This window comes from Seriola lalandi, unplaced genomic scaffold, assembly GCF_002814215.2.
Source record: "Seriola lalandi dorsalis isolate HSWRI2012SDOR001 ecotype SW California unplaced genomic scaffold, Sedor1 jcf7180002054464, whole genome shotgun sequence".
NCBI lineage: Eukaryota > Metazoa > Chordata > Actinopteri > Carangiformes > Carangidae > Seriola > Seriola lalandi.
This window is the reverse complement of record NW_019525017.1, coordinates 223,352-238,989: the sequence shown is the minus strand read 5'-3', so window position 1 is coordinate 238,989 and position 15,638 is coordinate 223,352. Positions and strand designations below refer to the sequence as shown.

Below are 15,638 nucleotides of genomic sequence, written 5' to 3'. Positions count from 1 at the left end.
TCTTTGGGGGATTTACTGACATTGGAAAGTTTCATGGGTCACCATTACATGAAATTAGAATTATACATAAATAAATAAATGAAACAAAATAATAATAGTAGTGATAAATAACAGACATGAAAATTCATAAACATGCAAGTGCACATATATACATATATACAGTATGTGTATATATGTATATAAAGTGTTGCTGCTTTCCTGGAAGTTTAGCATTACACAATGGTCATACTACAATGGTCATATTAAAGGAAAACTTCAGTTTGAATTATTTAATGTCAACAATTAAACTTCCCCCTCCCTCTCATTTCCATATGTTCTTTGACCTCTCTTTTTCCCACCCCTCCTGCAGTCCAAAAAACCCCTCAACTGCCATATGCACACACCCACCTCTCTAATACACTGTGTTAAGGGCATCAGGAGCATTCTTCCTGGACATGTGCCTCTGTCACTCACGCACACAGAGCCACACAACCACACAACTACAACACACACACACCGTTGTGCTTCCACTGTGTCCTCTGTGTTCCCAGCACAAGGCTGGCACACTGCTCTGTCAGTCTTGTGAACACGGCCCTCCTCTCCCCCTCTGTCTGCGGCCTGGAGCAAAGACCTGAATAATATCCCTCAATTTTCTGAAACTCTGTTGCGTTTCCTGTGGATTTTATGTTTTTTAAGTGTTGAAAACCCAACGATTGTTTTGGTTTTTGGCGGGAAAAACAGGGAAAAGACATTCTTCCGGTCTGGATTTGTAGCTAAGAAGAGCCGTGTAAAATTTCCAAGATGGCACCTTTGAAAGGCTGGGTAGTGGGGCTCCTGCTGGTGCTCCTGTGCCCGTCCCAGGTGCCACTTTCTGGGGTGGTGAGTGCCCAGGACGTGGCTGAAGCAGAGGCAGACCTCCATGCCAGAAATGATGATGATGTCGTGGCAGAGGAGGGTGAAACTACTCAGGGCGATGATGGCGCTGGTGGGGAAGAGGAACAGGTAGCAGAAGAGGAAAGTGAAGAAGAATCAGATGATGAGGAGGAGGATGAAGAAGGGGAGGCTGAGGAGGAAGATGGGGAGGAGGAAGAGGAGGCAGGACAAGCAGAGGAGGAGGAAGAGGAGACTGCTGATGAAGAAGCGGAGGAGGAGGAAGAGGAGGAAGCTTCTGATGAAGAGGCTGCTGAGGAAGATGAGGAGGAGGAGGATGCTGTGGAAGAAGAGGAGGAGGAGGAGGCTGAGGACGAAGCTGCTGAGGAAGACGGAGAGGAGGTGGCTGCTGAGGAGGAAGAAGAGGCTGGAGACGAGGAAGAGGAGAATGATGCAGAAGAACAAGAGGCTGATGATGCAGCAGCAGAGGAGGACGAGGAGGAAGAGGAGGAGGAGGAAGAAGAAGAGGAGGAGGATGCTGATGAAGATGTGGAGGAAGAGGAGGACCCTGAAGGAGAGGAGGTAGCTGTGGAGGAGGACGCTGATGATGCTGAGGGAGAGGAGGATATTGCTGAGGATGAGTCTGAGGAAGAGGAAGAGGATGCAGCTGGGGCAGAGGAAGATGACGGTAAATCCACTTTTCAATATATTGAGATTTTAAATATATTGATGGTTTATGAAAATTAAACAAAGTAATTTGGTATAAAATATGACCAATGATTATTTTTCTTGGGGCCCTCGAGCGAATCTTGACTCTAAAGTAGCTTCTCTGACTTTGTTTATTTTAGCTGCAGCTACCGCAGGATCACTGTCATACATATCAGTCCTAAAATAGACCGGCTTATCTGTGTGGTAGCTGGCACCCAGTAGTATTTAACTATTCATGCCTTTTGTTAAGCCAATGTGGCTATTTTGGGACAAAACCAGTACTGTGAAAGTGTAAGTCCAGAAAAACTAAACACTTGTTGATCGCTGGCTGTGATAGTGACCATTAATTTGTCCCAAGTGGTTTTTCTGTTCAAGCTGTTCTTTATTCCTCACAATGCAGCCGTTGTGTTTGGTTATAATTCGTCTGTGGTGGAGGAACTTTGTTCACTTGGACGTTACGTCTTGCACCTACCTGCACATTTGGTCTTCTCTATATATCTTTCTCAGTGTTTCGAGTTTCACAGCTGACTCCCTTGAAATATTGAGCATATTAACATTTAACACGACCTGACACTAATAACATGATCTGTGGTAAAAGGAAGGTTTACATGAAGGAGAAGTTATAGCCAAAACTAGACTAGATTTTTAAGGCCGATACTGATATTGATGTATGGGAGTTAACATAAACATATAACATAAAAAAATAAGATTTTTAAAAAAAATAATACATATGTTTGTTTTACAGTTTCTTTTTACTTATAAGGACACACTGATGTGTATATATATATATATATATAGCTAACATTGGCCGATATAGAAGCCTAATTTTCGTTGACTCTGCTGACTTTACGCAGATGAGCCTGAAGCTGAGGACACAAGTGAAGAGGAGGCCGCCACTGAGACGCTGCAATTCCACTCTGGCTCTTTGTGTAGCGTGTGCTCCATCTGTGAGGTAAAACGATGTGGGAGGGACTGCCCCAACACTCTTTATTAGTAAGTCTAGTATATGAGTTAATAAACACAACTGTCCACTGTGTGTGTGTTTTGTCTTGTTAGCACTGCTCTAACAACTGTGACAAGTGTCCCTGTGAAGAGGGAGATGAGTCAGATCACTGTGAGCACTGCCAAGTAAGCATCTTCTCCGTCCTGTAAATACTGTTAATTATATACAACATTTGGTTAAGACGAGAGCCTCCTCATGGAAACCCTTTTTGTCTTCCAGGGATGCTCATCCTGCTACCTTTGCCCCATACTGTGTGACACAATATGCACACCAGGTAAATACTGCAAGTAATTAGCCATACTGTGCATGTACCATTGTGTGTTTGTTTGTTTGTTTTGTCAGCGCTGGCACCCCTTAACTTTAGTTATGTGTCGCTTTTTTTTTCAGGTGGCCTTGTTGATGAGCTAACTGGGTCCCTCTTTCAGTAAGACTCCTCACTTCTCCCAGTGCACTGATCCATTTAATGACATGAATAGTAGGTAGGCACATAACCCCAGCGGTGGTCTACTTTCTCATGCCCTGGCCTTTGTTTTGCAGGACTGTTGCCTCCCTGCTCTGAGCACCCAGGATACTTTGTCCTTTGGAGCCATCACGTGGTCACAGGCGGTACTGCGCTCAGGACTGGCTGTCCTGCTGCTCATACCTCACTTGTCACCTGAGAACTTCACAAATCTGACAGCTGACAGAAAAACCTATTCTTGTGTTAACTTGTAGATTTTTAAATACCCTTGTACTACAGGCTGAAAGAATTTCATTTCTTTTCCTTTATTCAATGACCTACATCTTGTATATTTTCAATGTACACTGGCTATTATTTGTTCAGATTTTCTTTTCTTTTCTTTTCTTTGTTTTTGTAGCAGTATTATTGTAGTTGCAGCTGAGCAAGATGTTTATAGGCCTATCTTTGTGGCAGGAGTCTGTATTAATGCACCAGAAAAATTAAGTCTAATGCCAATCATGTAACATGTAAATATAACATTTCTCAGGATAAGTCCTTTGAGTTTGTAACATGTTACAGTACAATTTTACACATGCTGTTGCTATGCACTGTTACTGATTCTCACCTGACAATAAATTTCTCCTTATCTATAACACTTTTTGCCTAATGTGGCTGTCACAAATTTGCTTCCAATTAATTTCTAATAGGCAGGTTTATTTTTGTGAATGCACTCACACCTGTGGCCTAAACCTGAAGTTTATGTTAAATAACAAAATGTCAATAAGTTGGGTAAAAGGGCCTCAAAATAAAACACTCCATCTAAACATTAAACAAACCACTCTGTGGATAAAATCAGGTGTTTTGATTCAGCGTATGGGCTACACATCTTTTCAACATAGCTACACATGCACACAGCTCAGTTGGCACTTGGATTTCTAGAAAGATTCGTGACCTCCACAGCCTGATGGAAAGTAATGAAGTCAGTTGTTCAGCCAATCGCACACTGATTACCAAACGAGGCCAAGCTGCTGCTCAGGTCACGAGAAGTGATTTGAGTGATCTCTCTCGCTGAGCGTTCTCTAACTTACTGGTCACCGTTCCTGCTGGGAGGTTTTCAGGTGAGCTTCTCTCCTGTGTCAAGGACAAACAAAGGTCTTAGTGACTTGGCAAAAAAAGGAGGAAAAATCTCTTGAGTGTGTCGTTGAATCAACACAATGCAAGCCAGAGCCAGGGCAGTGTTGACCTTTTGACTTTTGATATGGAAATATTGATACAGCCCACAGAATGTAAGTGTGGCAACAAGGTTTACTCTTTTTCTTTTTTTTTTTTTTCTCACGGCGGTGACGTGAGATGCCTCTGATAGTTATCTTGGTGAACTTTTGAAACACTTGAAATTTACAAGTGTCTTCACTGACTGGAAGAATGGGTCCAATCCCATCCTGGGGCCTCTTGACCTACTACTGCAAATGGTAGTTCTGGATTTCATTTAAATAATGTCTTATAGTTGCGGACCTAAAACAAAACTGAAAGGTTTTTATTTTTGCATTTTTTTCACATTTCTGGTATAGTAGGAGCCTAAAAACCAGAATGCCTCTGTTCCAATTTTAAAAAAAAAAAAAAAAAAAAAAAAAGTTATATAAACTTCCTTCCACCTTATTGATTCATACACAGTAATTTCTCTGAGTCATTTGACTTGGATAAAATGCTTGTTGATTTTAACAGCGGGTGCTCTGCTGTTCGTAAAAAAAGCTGAGCGTAATGAGGTGTGGCATTGAGACAACATGGTGAGGTGTTGAGCAGGTTCATTTAATTTGTCTGTCTGTGTGTGTGTTGGTGTGGAACAACAGTAGCTGTTACAAATAAACATTACCAGGTAAAGACCAGCTTGTGGTCATGTTGCATGTCTCCAGCATACAGGTCTAGTGTTGTATACACAGTGACCCCCCTACCCCCCACCCCATATCCCATTGCATGTCCCTCCTACTGTATAAACTTCTAGGACATTGTCACCTTCTCCTCACTGATGGACACCTCATACTAACATACCTTCCTTTTTTCTTTTTTTTCTTTTTTTTTGTTTTTCCTTTTCATTTCAAGCCTTAGAGGGTCGAGACCTGAACCACAAGGTAGGATGATTAGTCAAACTTTGTTTTTAGGCTCTTCAGTGGTTAAATTAGACAAATTTTAAAAGTACAGGTGGATGACTCACTGCGATTAATGATGTATTCCTTCCTCCTGAAGATGCATCACTCCCTGCTGCTGTGCCTGAGTTTGGGAGCTTTGGTCAAATTTGGTGAGTAAAGTGCAAATATTTGTGTTACAACATTCATTAACAGAGTTCATCTGTTAATGAATGTTATTTCCATATTTCAGAGTAAAATGCAGTTTATTTAGGTTTTACTTGAACGTGAAAGTGGTTTGAAGGAGCACAGACTACAGCTGTCCATCATACTGCATGACTCCTGCCAGGTTTCCTGACTGTGGTATTTATTAGTCAGTGGAGGAAGACGTGCTCATGTTCTTCACTCAAGGAAAGAAACAATATACAATAATAAAGTTAAAATACTCCAGAGGTATTGTGCACTCGTATCAAAAATAAAAGTATTATTCTGTATTACATGATTTGATGACGTATTGGTACAAAAAAAAAAATTAAGGTATGAACAGTATTTACTCGTAGCTGGTGACGTTGTCACTATAGTTTTTTAAGTAGGCAGCTAGATGGAGTTCAGGGATTCTCAACCTAGAGGTCAGGCCCCTCTGAAAGGCCAATAAGATGAACTACTGCAGTATTACGAGCATGTTGGCTATATCTCTGTTTCAGCTGCTGGGAGTGACTGGTGCTATAATGGCTGTGGTAAGTAAGGACAGATTTCTGATTCACTGAATGATTTTGATGAAACCATCATTCCTCAACATTAAGAGCTCCTCCAACTTTCATAGAACACACACCATCCGAGTGGCCACAGCTCCATGGTTCTTACTGTGGAGGAAAACGGCAGTCTCCCATTGACATAGTCACCAGCCATGTTCAGACGGACCCTAACCTGCTTAACTTTACCTTTGTCAACTTCTCCAAACATGTCATCAAATCCATCGAAAACAATGGCCATACAGGTACAGAAACAGTGGCTCCAGGTGTCTTTTTGTCCTTGCCTTTGAATTGACTTTATATATATATATATACTGTCTCTTATACACATCTTATATATATATAAATAAATAAAATTAAATAAATAAATAAATAAAATTAAAAAAATTTTCAGGAGTCCTGGAAAAAGGGCACAAAGCTTAAACTTCTGTATTGTATCTACATAAACCTGTGTCCATCTCTCCCATAGTGAAATGCACGTTGGAGGAAAATAGAGTTGAAGTGAGTGGAGGTGGACTCACTGATACGTATTCCACCGTCCAGTTTCATTTTCACTGGGGTGATACAGAATACCACCCAGGTTCGGAGCACAAGATTGATGGGCACAGATATCCAATGGAGGTACTTTGGTGTTTGGTATTCATAGAGATGTGGCTCCTCTTTTAGGATTGTGTATTTTTTTTTTAATTTATTTATTTTTTTACCTTGCTTAATTTCACTAATTAATATAAACTCTTGTAGATGCACATTGTCAGTCTGAAGAAAGGTCTTACTGTGGAACAGGCCACGGCGGATTCAGAGGGAATTGCTGTTCTTGGATTTTTCATAAATGTATGTGTACACAATTATTTCAAAGAAAATCTTATCATGGCAAGCCTTTCAATACACACTGAAAATGGCACTAAAATGTTTATATTTCTGCAGAATTTCAGCTTTTTCATTGGAAATAGGTTGTGCCTATGAGATTAGGTTTTGTATGCTCAATTTGTTTTGTTTATTTTACACCTTGACATGAGAGGTCATGCACTGGCTCTCTGAAACACGGACAACCCACTCAAATAGTGACAATTGAACAAAATTGACAAAATTACATGTACAGTATGAGTTAATTTGCACATTATTGTACTCGAATGTAATTCAAAATGTCTTCTCCTTTTTTAAAGGCAACAGAAGATGGAAATATGTCAGGGCCATGGAACCTGCTCACCTCTCACCTGATGAGCAACAAAGGTGGGTGTTGGACTTGTGTGTCACCTTGTTTTGCAGCGACTGAGCTTGTAGAGATCTAGTGCAGGATGCATTGTGGTTGCTTTAATAAAATCTGGATTAAAGTGCTGCAACACTTCAAGCTTGAGTTTTACATTAAAAAAATATCTGATAATTTTCCCAGAGACAAAGGTGAGATTTTTTTTTTTTTTCTGGTCTATTAAATGTTGGCATGATGCCAATGGAAATACCTAAGCTTTAGTGCCAATGTACTTGCGTGAGAAAGTATTGTGTGTGCTGTGACTCTGTAATATAGTAAGAGGTAGAGTCATTAACAGGTGAGGTTGAGATAAGACGCCTTGTTAATGGTGATGGAGCCATACTCATGTTGTTACTCCATTTCTGATCATGATGATGGGATCAAATCAAAGGTCGCTGTTATTTTGGTGCATTCAAACCCACACGCCACCTTTCATTTAATCACAGCCTTTGTCTTACATCGTTCCACAGACACTGAGGGCACCACAAACTATAACATCTCTATTAATGACCTGATTGGAAATGTTGACCTCACAAAGTTCTATCGGTACATGGGCTCCCTGACCACGCCCTCCTGCAACGAAGCAGTCGCATGGACGGTCTTTCATGAGCCAATCAACGTCAACAAAGAACTGGTAAGTTTAGCAGCCTGGAAACCTTTCTTCTGTGGAATAAGAAGGGAGAGGCATGTTTAGTCAACACATGCGCCTCAGCAGAGAGAGGAATGTAAGGGCCTTTCAAACTTTTATAGTGCTTGTATTTGCAGCATAACAGCAGCCAAATCAGAGGTTGAGAACAAAATGTAATATAAAGCCAAGAAATTTAAAATCTCGTGTTTAAAGCAGCTATAATCACTTTTTTTTTCTTTTCATAATTTATGCATCAAATGACAAAGTGAAAACCATAATTAGAAAAGTGTTGCTTGCAGTGATGAATCATCACATGAATCTTCAGCTTCCTTTGACTTTATAGAGCATCATATGGATTTGGACCCGTCACTGCTACTATATATTGTCTACCTGACATCATAATGACAGCAATTAATCAGTGAGCGGTGTGAGGCAATTAAATCGGTGCAGTACACATTTGAGTCAGATCCTTGCAGTAAAGCAATGAGAAATTGTGAATTTAAAGGAGTAAAAGGAAAAATAGTTGACAAACAGACACAGCAGCCCAAGTTCTTTGAAGTTTTCTTCACCCTTGAATAAGAACAGGTTATTCATTGCTTAGTCATATACTGTCAAGCTGAACAACTAAAAAATAAATAAAATAAATAAATAAATAAAAATTGGGACAACCTATGTCAAGTGGAATTGCATTCAAACTGTTGCACAAGCAGCCAATGATGCGTGCAGGCTAGAGTCGCCACATGACATAAACAGGTGCTGCAAAATATACTGGTATATGCTGGTGTCTGGTTTGATAATCATGTTTGATAATCAAGCTTGTTTTATTCTCTGTTGACTGGCAACAACAGAGAATGCTGGGCAAAATGCATGTGACTGTAAAGAAAAAAGAAAATTTGAGTCATGTCTTTTGTAAAAAGACGCATGTAATCTTTCATCTTATCTATGTGACGGCCATCAGCGAGCTCCATGTCTCTCAGCAGGTGTCTGACTCTTTGACCTCCCCTTTCTGAGCATACTAATCTGTAAAATGCATAAAACAGAGATGAAAATGAGCCAAATTAATTGTATTTGAGTAGATGTTGACAACAATACAGTAAATGAAATGCTCCAAAAGAAAAGAACTGCAACGATTGTGTTTGGATAAAATAAACCCGATCTATATCCTTCAGAACAGTAGAATTTATCACCTTATTTAAATGTGGAGCTGGTGTGGCTCCAGAGGGAGCTGAGAACAGTTTGATAAATGACCTCAAGTGATGTCACTTGTGTTGGTTTGAAAACATAAAAAAGGTGTGGAGTTGTGGGGCCGCATCCTCAGCCTGTACCATGACCTATTTAACTGAGCTGAAACCCATATTTGCATTTAGAAGTTGTAATCTTCCTCGTATAGAGTTAGACCCGTCACAGCTACTATATATTGTCTATCTGCCATCATAATGACAGCAATTTGTCAGTGAGCGGTGTGAGGCAGCTAAATAGGTGCAGTACTCATTTGGCCACATGCACATCTATGATGACTATGAAAGCTGTTGTAGCGTGACAGAAATGAGATGATGGTCTACAGAGGAATTTCGCTTTGCGTCACCAGCTGTGCTTAAGGCTCCTGTCTTTTTTTTTTTTTTTCTCTCCACAAAAACTTGCCTGTACTGTGACCTATTTAACTGGGCTGAAACCCATTACTTACATTTAGAAGTACAACACAGATGAGAACCTGAATTTCGCTTCATCAGTGTTGTCTGCTGCCTTGTGGGTAATGTGGGCACAATTTTTATGGAGTGGCATGAAATGGATAATCTTGTTGGATTGGGTTTTTACCTTCCCACAATTGTTACAGGAGTGCCGTGCTAAACCGGTGCAGTGCTCATTTGAGTCACACGCTTGCAATAATGCAATGAGCAATTGTGACTTTACAGAGTAAAAGGGCAAATAGTTGTGACAAACTGGACACAACAGCCTGAGTGCTTATTGAGGTCTTCTTCACAATGGTCTAGTGCTCTGTGCTGACACCGGTAAGCATGAGCCCTGACTGCTGGAAGAAAAGACAAAATCCACAGGTTTGTAGTCACTTAACATTACAGTCTGTCAAATGCTGTTACTCATTAAACATTTTTCTTGTAGCTTGCGTTGGATCTGCTGGTTTAAAACAACATTGTTTTGTTCTGTTTAAGATCAAGAGGTTTCCCATGGAGACGGGACTCGTCAATGTTTTCCGGCCTGTACAAGAGCTCAATGAGCGTCAAGTGTCTGCCTCCCCTGCAACTCCTCTCCCTCCCAGTGAGTTGGAAAATCACACACAACCCATAATATTTATGATTGCGTTGACATTAAATACAACCATTCTATTCTTTAGGTCATCCATGGTGCTATGATGACCATCACTGTGGTATGTATCAGCAAATGTATAGTTACTGTGCAAAGCTTCTGACTGCACAGTGCTGTTGCAATAGGATTTAGGTTTGTCTTGAGCTTTGTTTTTCTTCTGCAACTTCAGCGTACAATTCGTCTCTCTGGCACCTGCTGCCTCAGTCCCACTGTGGTGGTGAACGGCAGTCACCCATCAACATTGTGACTAAGACGGCTGTGATAGATGAACACCTTGATGCCTTCACCTATACAAAGTTTGATGACAAAAATACCATCAAGTCCATCACTAACTCAGGCCACTCAGGTTTGACTTTTTAAATTTTTTTAAATTTTATGGTCTGTTTTTGTGGATGTTAAATCTAAGTCAACTCAAAGATAAATTTACTCAACTTTTATTTTTATTATTTTCATTGTTGATTTGAAACATTATCACCTAAAAATTTGAATTTGTTGCAGTCATGGAAAAGAGATGAATCTCCAGATTATTTATTTATTTATTTATTTTATTTATTTTTTATTTTTTTAAATATATATATTTAAGTCTGAAAACCATTTACACTTGTCCTTGTGTTCTCACTCAACTCCCAGTGAAATGTGTACTGAAGGAGGATACGGTGGAGGTGTCAGGGGGAGGTTTGGGTTACGTCTACTCCACCCTTCAGTTCCACTTTCATTGGGGCGCTGTGTCACATGAATCTCAGGGCTCAGAGCACACGGTGGATTCAAAGAGATACCCAATGGAGGTAACTGTAAAAGCACTGAACTGTGGTGATGGTACTAAGGTATTTTCTTTTGTAATACATTTTGCTTTCAGTGTATACTCTGTGTCAGTAACTGTTTCTTTGTCCAGATGCACATAGTGAACAAGAGGAAGGATTTAAAATTGGATAAGGCATTAGAGACTCCTAATGGCCTGGCAGTACTGGGATTCTTTATTGAGGTAATGTTCAGTGTGTTAGTAGGTCAGTAGTTGTGATGCAAGTCCGTAATACACCTACATTTTTCCAGCTGTCAAGTTTACATAATTCAATGTCTGTTTCTTTTTTTTTTTGGGGGGGGGGGCATTTTTGCCTTTATTGTGATAGACAGTGTGAGAGAGACAGGAAGGTTGGGGAGGGAGAGGGGATGACATGCATCAAAGGGCTGCCGGGGGGATTCAAACCCATGGCCGCTGCAGTTAGGAGCCCATGTGGTACACGCCTCACCAGGTGAGCCGCTGGGCGCCCCAGTGTCTGTGTTTCTGAAATTAAAGCATAGAACAAATAAACAATTTGAGATTTTAAAAACAAGGACTCAAGGAATCTTCTTATTGAACTAAATTTAAGTTAAAATTTTGACTCATCCAGCAGCCGAACACTTGTTGCGTTCTTTCTACAATGGAAGATCAAACATTGTTCAAAGTTCATCTCAACACACCTCACTCTGTCTAGTTCAGTCCAAAGCAGCACTGTGGGGTTTAGGTCTGGAGACTGTGTTGGTCTTCCATCATGTGAAGCCACTGGTTCTTTTCGTTTTGGAATGTAGGAGTTGAACTTTCACGGCTTCATTTGCTTCAATTGATCAAGGAAATCTGTAAATTACCCAATTTCTAAAAATCCCGAAAAAAGACGTGTTTTCTATTGAATTGGCATGATTTTTCCCACCTTGGAAATTTATCCACTTTCCTTTTGAACCATTTAAGCATATTCACTGTACTCGAACTGCTGTAAAAATCAAAAAATGGGGGTGTTCTAAAACTTTTGATTATATAGTGCATGTTCTAATTCTAAGTAAATTTTAAGTGTCTATACCAGAAAAGTGATAGAAATTGTACTCAGAGGCAGTATGCATACTAATTTGCCCCATCACTGCTTGAAGTTAACACCTATGCAGTCCTGAGGTTAATATCTAGACATTAACTGTAACACCTACTTATGTCAGCTGACTTATTTACAGCGTGGTTGATGCCTGACTGACAGCACATGAAATATTGCCATCTGTCTTCAGTCTAAACTTCTATTGTGTGAAAGACTTTTCTCAATGTCTATTATCCAGGCTGCGGATACTACCAAAAGCAGCGGTGGCGGCAGCTCAGAGCATCAAGAGGTGAGTGATGTATCTTTTTCTTAAAGCAGGGCCTATATGTTGTTAACTGAGAGGACTATAGTCAAATGTTCTTAATTGTTCACCCTGTTCATCTGTAGACACATCCCCCATCAAGTTCAACGTCTGATATGGGAGCCTGGAAAAAACTGACCAAGTACCTCTCAGCTATTCACAACATCAGTGAGTGAACGTTTGCTGTCACGCATATAACCCTAAAAACACTGTGCAGACTTTTTTTTTTTTTTTTAATAAATCATAATACACAATGAACAAGGAAAATAAAGAGAACATACTATATAACAGAACAAGATGTGTGCAGACCTAAATGTAGAGATATTTTCTTTTCTTTTTCTTTTTGTGCTGCAACATAGGCTCAGAGGTCAGCGTCACAGAGGAGATCTCCATTGATGACCTGCTCGGAAACGTGAACCGAGCTGCATACTACCGGTACAACGGCTCCTTAACCACCCCTTCGTGTAACGAAGCAGTGGTTTGGACGGTCTTCAAAGAGTCTGTCAAGGTGGACCAAGACCTGGTATGTGCTACTCATCATCTTGGTACTGAAGAGATATCAGACAAGTGGCGTTCCACAATGATCTTGATTAGCACTGCTCTATGCAAAACAATTCAGAGATAATTCTTAACTCCAGTAAATCAAATTAAGAGATTTATGATTTCATGTGTAGTGTTTTTTTTTTTTCTTCAATGCATAATTACCTGCACAGGATGACAAACAACATTTATAGTTGGCATAAGAGACTGAAAATCCAGTCTTGTGTGGTGAGTTCATTATCTTCAATTATCAGAACTGTTTGTTCACTGTATTACAGGGACAAACAAACTCCTAAAGCGATCTTGTTGATTATCCTGTCATGCACTGTTGTCTCTGCCTCTAAGATTGTTTGTTTGATATTTTATGCACATGGCTGCACATCACTGACTGTATGAAGGATTTGAAATGAAACGATGGCTGTGACTAAATTGCTTCGTCATTTTAGGGCCTTTACATCCACATCAAATGTGTATAAATATATCAAGTGTTTTTCATACACAGGCTCCCAATTTCAGAGTGTGGGAAGTAACTGGAAAAGGGTGGGGTTTGGTTATTTTTGTGTTGGTTTGCTGGTTGGTGAAACAAGTTCAGTCAAGGTTGAATTCAGAGTCAAACATTCAACTGCCTGGTATTCAAAGCTAAAACTATAAAGCTTATCAGAGATCCTTGTACCCACCTAGAAATCAGGTAATTTCGCTGCTTAGTTTCCCCTGCCATGATTTGAAATTGTAGTTGTCAGCTGTTGACTCAGTCACATGTTTATCTCTTTCTGCTCTACACTGATAAAGATCACACTGAGGGCATTTTTCAACACAGCTCAACCCAAAGACTGCAGGTTGACATGACCATTCATACTTCCACGTATTGTTGAATGAATTCTGATAATGCACAGCAGTAAAGCTACGAACCTCAAATGAATGACTAAATATTATGCAGTGGTCATGGTTAAAGCAAATGCTCTGACTATCACTTTCAGGAAACGTATTGGTTATCTGCTGTGTGACTGGTTTGTTCACCCATCCATCCACCCCAAACACTTCCTGATATGAACTTTGCCGCTCTTGGGGAGGAGGGGAGAGTTTTAAAAGCACGAGGCTGGAACATACTTCCCGAATGGACTGAACATATGATGAATTAGAACATTTTGCTAAAGTTATCTTCCATCGAGCAGATGCATATCTTTCAAACAGATGTACATCAATTCAAAAATGAAAGAAATGTAAGCTAACATTTGTTTTAACCCCACTAGATGATGCTGTTCCCGATTCAGACAGGATATCACAACGTGTTTCGGCCTACGCAGTCTCTTCATGACAGGACAATCTTCAGCACCACATCAGCAGCCGGTGCCCCAGGACCCATCATACTGTTTCTGTTGCTGGCATGTCTCTGTGCCTTTCCACTTAATTTGCGTCTGTGAATCTGCCTAATGAAGAATAATCATTTATTGCATTAATCATCTGTTTTGCACTGCTCAGATTATTTCAAAATGTGTTAGCAAAAGACAATGTGGGGTTTTCCCTGATGATTTTGACAATTTTTAATATGCAATTATGTAATCTTATAATAAAGAAATTGTAAAACCTTAGCATGGTTTATTAAACTCCAGGGAGTTATCAGGGCCTCTGCCCAACTTCAACTACCAAACACGAACAATTAGCAGTGAAGTGGAACAGGTACTTCTAAACATCTAAATCATATACCCATTTGCCTTTTTCAAAAGTTGTCCTCTGTTCATTTTGCTTAATACATACAATGACATTTCAGGTCATTCAGGACTGTTGGCAAAAAAATGTATTATTGTAGTGAGTGTTCCTGTGAGTGTTGAGCGTTTTATCAATGGGAAATGTATTACTGCAAGGAGTAAAATCTAAATTGATGTATTCATGTCACTTACGTGTGTGTGTGTGTGTGTGTGTGTGTGTGTGTGTGTGTGTGTGCGCTCGCTCGCTCCCCAAACCAGTTGTGGGCTAAACGCGTTTATATCTACTAGATTTCGGTAGGTCTTAATCAATTTAAGCACAAATTTGTTCATTACTTATATATTGTATGTAGGAAATCTAAATGAAAGCGGTATGGTTGTATGGATCAGAGATTACAGCAGTCTTTAATTTATGCATCTTCACTTTCCTTTAAAAAAAGAAAAGATCTCTTGTGATCTAGGAGTTAGGGGAATACTGAATCACATTTGATATCTTAGCCTGTGTTTCCTTGAAGGAAAACACTTGTTTCTGTTCACTATGCAACGTCACTAATGCGTGTGTATGCTTTAACTGGAATCTGATCCGACGGTTATCTTTATCAGTGTTTGTTCTGTCATTCACATTATATAAAAACCGATGTCGCAAATGTAAATTAAACAGCTACACAAGTGTAGTGCTGCTTTGTTTTAAAAAGCAAACAAAAACTATTACAAATATAGATTTTTGTCCAAAAAGAAACTATACATTCAAAACTTTTAAACACATATACACTTCAGGTACTCTGAAGTTGTTTTACGCTAGTTGCATTGTGTTTGATTTTACTGATACCCCTGTGCCCAGTTATATAAACAAGAGTTCAAAATACTTCCTGGAGCAGGTAACATGTCATGTGCATCAGCTTGATCTAACAATGTGAGCTGTTCTTTTAGGGACATGAGGCCTCATGACATTTAATCTATTGAAATGGATGAGTAATACTCAATCTGTCCAAAAGGAAATGCCTACATGACAAAGGCTATGTGTACATATATATAAACAGTGGTATAAAGTTTAATCTGAAACTCGGAGACATGTAATGCTGCCGCAACAGTCAGATGTGTATTAAAAAAATATACTGTATATATGAAATCAAAACTTTATAAGAGTTCATAAAAACACTCCCATCACTGCGTCTGAAAAGGCTCTTAT

The 15,638-nt window shown here is 39.7% G+C and overlaps 2 protein-coding genes across 2 annotated transcripts; both read left to right on the top strand.

The window, feature by feature from the left end:
• The first annotated feature begins 431 nt into the window (after positions 1–431).
• On the top strand, positions 432–3,654 carry LOC111658717 (uncharacterized). The gene is made up of 6 exons (XM_023411347.2): positions 432–1,537; positions 2,412–2,509; positions 2,614–2,685; positions 2,780–2,834; positions 2,948–2,984; positions 3,098–3,654. Exons 1-6 carry the CDS (start codon positions 781–783, stop codon positions 3,117–3,119), a joined length of 1,041 nt encoding a protein of 346 aa, XP_023267115.1. The 5' UTR covers positions 432–780; the 3' UTR covers positions 3,120–3,654.
• Positions 3,655–5,010: 1,356 nt separating this feature from the next.
• LOC111658716 (uncharacterized) lies at positions 5,011–14,335 on the top strand. The gene is made up of 17 exons (XM_023411346.2): positions 5,011–5,125; positions 5,241–5,292; positions 5,824–5,856; positions 5,943–6,116; positions 6,341–6,492; positions 6,613–6,702; positions 7,035–7,101; positions 7,588–7,751; positions 9,914–10,019; positions 10,096–10,128; positions 10,237–10,413; positions 10,698–10,852; positions 10,960–11,049; positions 12,144–12,194; positions 12,293–12,374; positions 12,566–12,729; positions 13,997–14,335. The coding sequence occupies exons 2-17, from the start codon at positions 5,241–5,243 to the stop codon at positions 14,165–14,167; spliced, it is 1,761 nt and encodes a 586-aa protein (XP_023267114.1). The 5' UTR covers positions 5,011–5,125; the 3' UTR covers positions 14,168–14,335.
• Positions 14,336–15,638: the final 1,303 nt, after the last annotated feature.

Coding starts and splice junctions, on each gene's coding strand:
- LOC111658717 (XM_023411347.2), top strand. CDS start 781: ATGGCACCTTTGAAAGGCTGGGTAGTGGGGCTCCTGCTGGTGCTCCTG. Junction 1,538..2,411: donor TGGGGCAGAGGAAGATGACG/GTAAATCCACTT, acceptor GACTTTACGCAG/ATGAGCCTGAAGCTGAGGAC. Junction 2,686..2,779: donor ATCACTGTGAGCACTGCCAA/GTAAGCATCTTC, acceptor TTTGTCTTCCAG/GGATGCTCATCCTGCTACCT.
- LOC111658716 (XM_023411346.2), top strand. CDS start 5,241: ATGCATCACTCCCTGCTGCTGTGCCTGAGTTTGGGAGCTTTGGTCAAA. Junction 10,129..10,236: donor CTATGATGACCATCACTGTG/GTATGTATCAGC, acceptor CTGCAACTTCAG/CGTACAATTCGTCTCTCTGG. Junction 10,414..10,697: donor CACTAACTCAGGCCACTCAG/GTTTGACTTTTT, acceptor CTCAACTCCCAG/TGAAATGTGTACTGAAGGAG.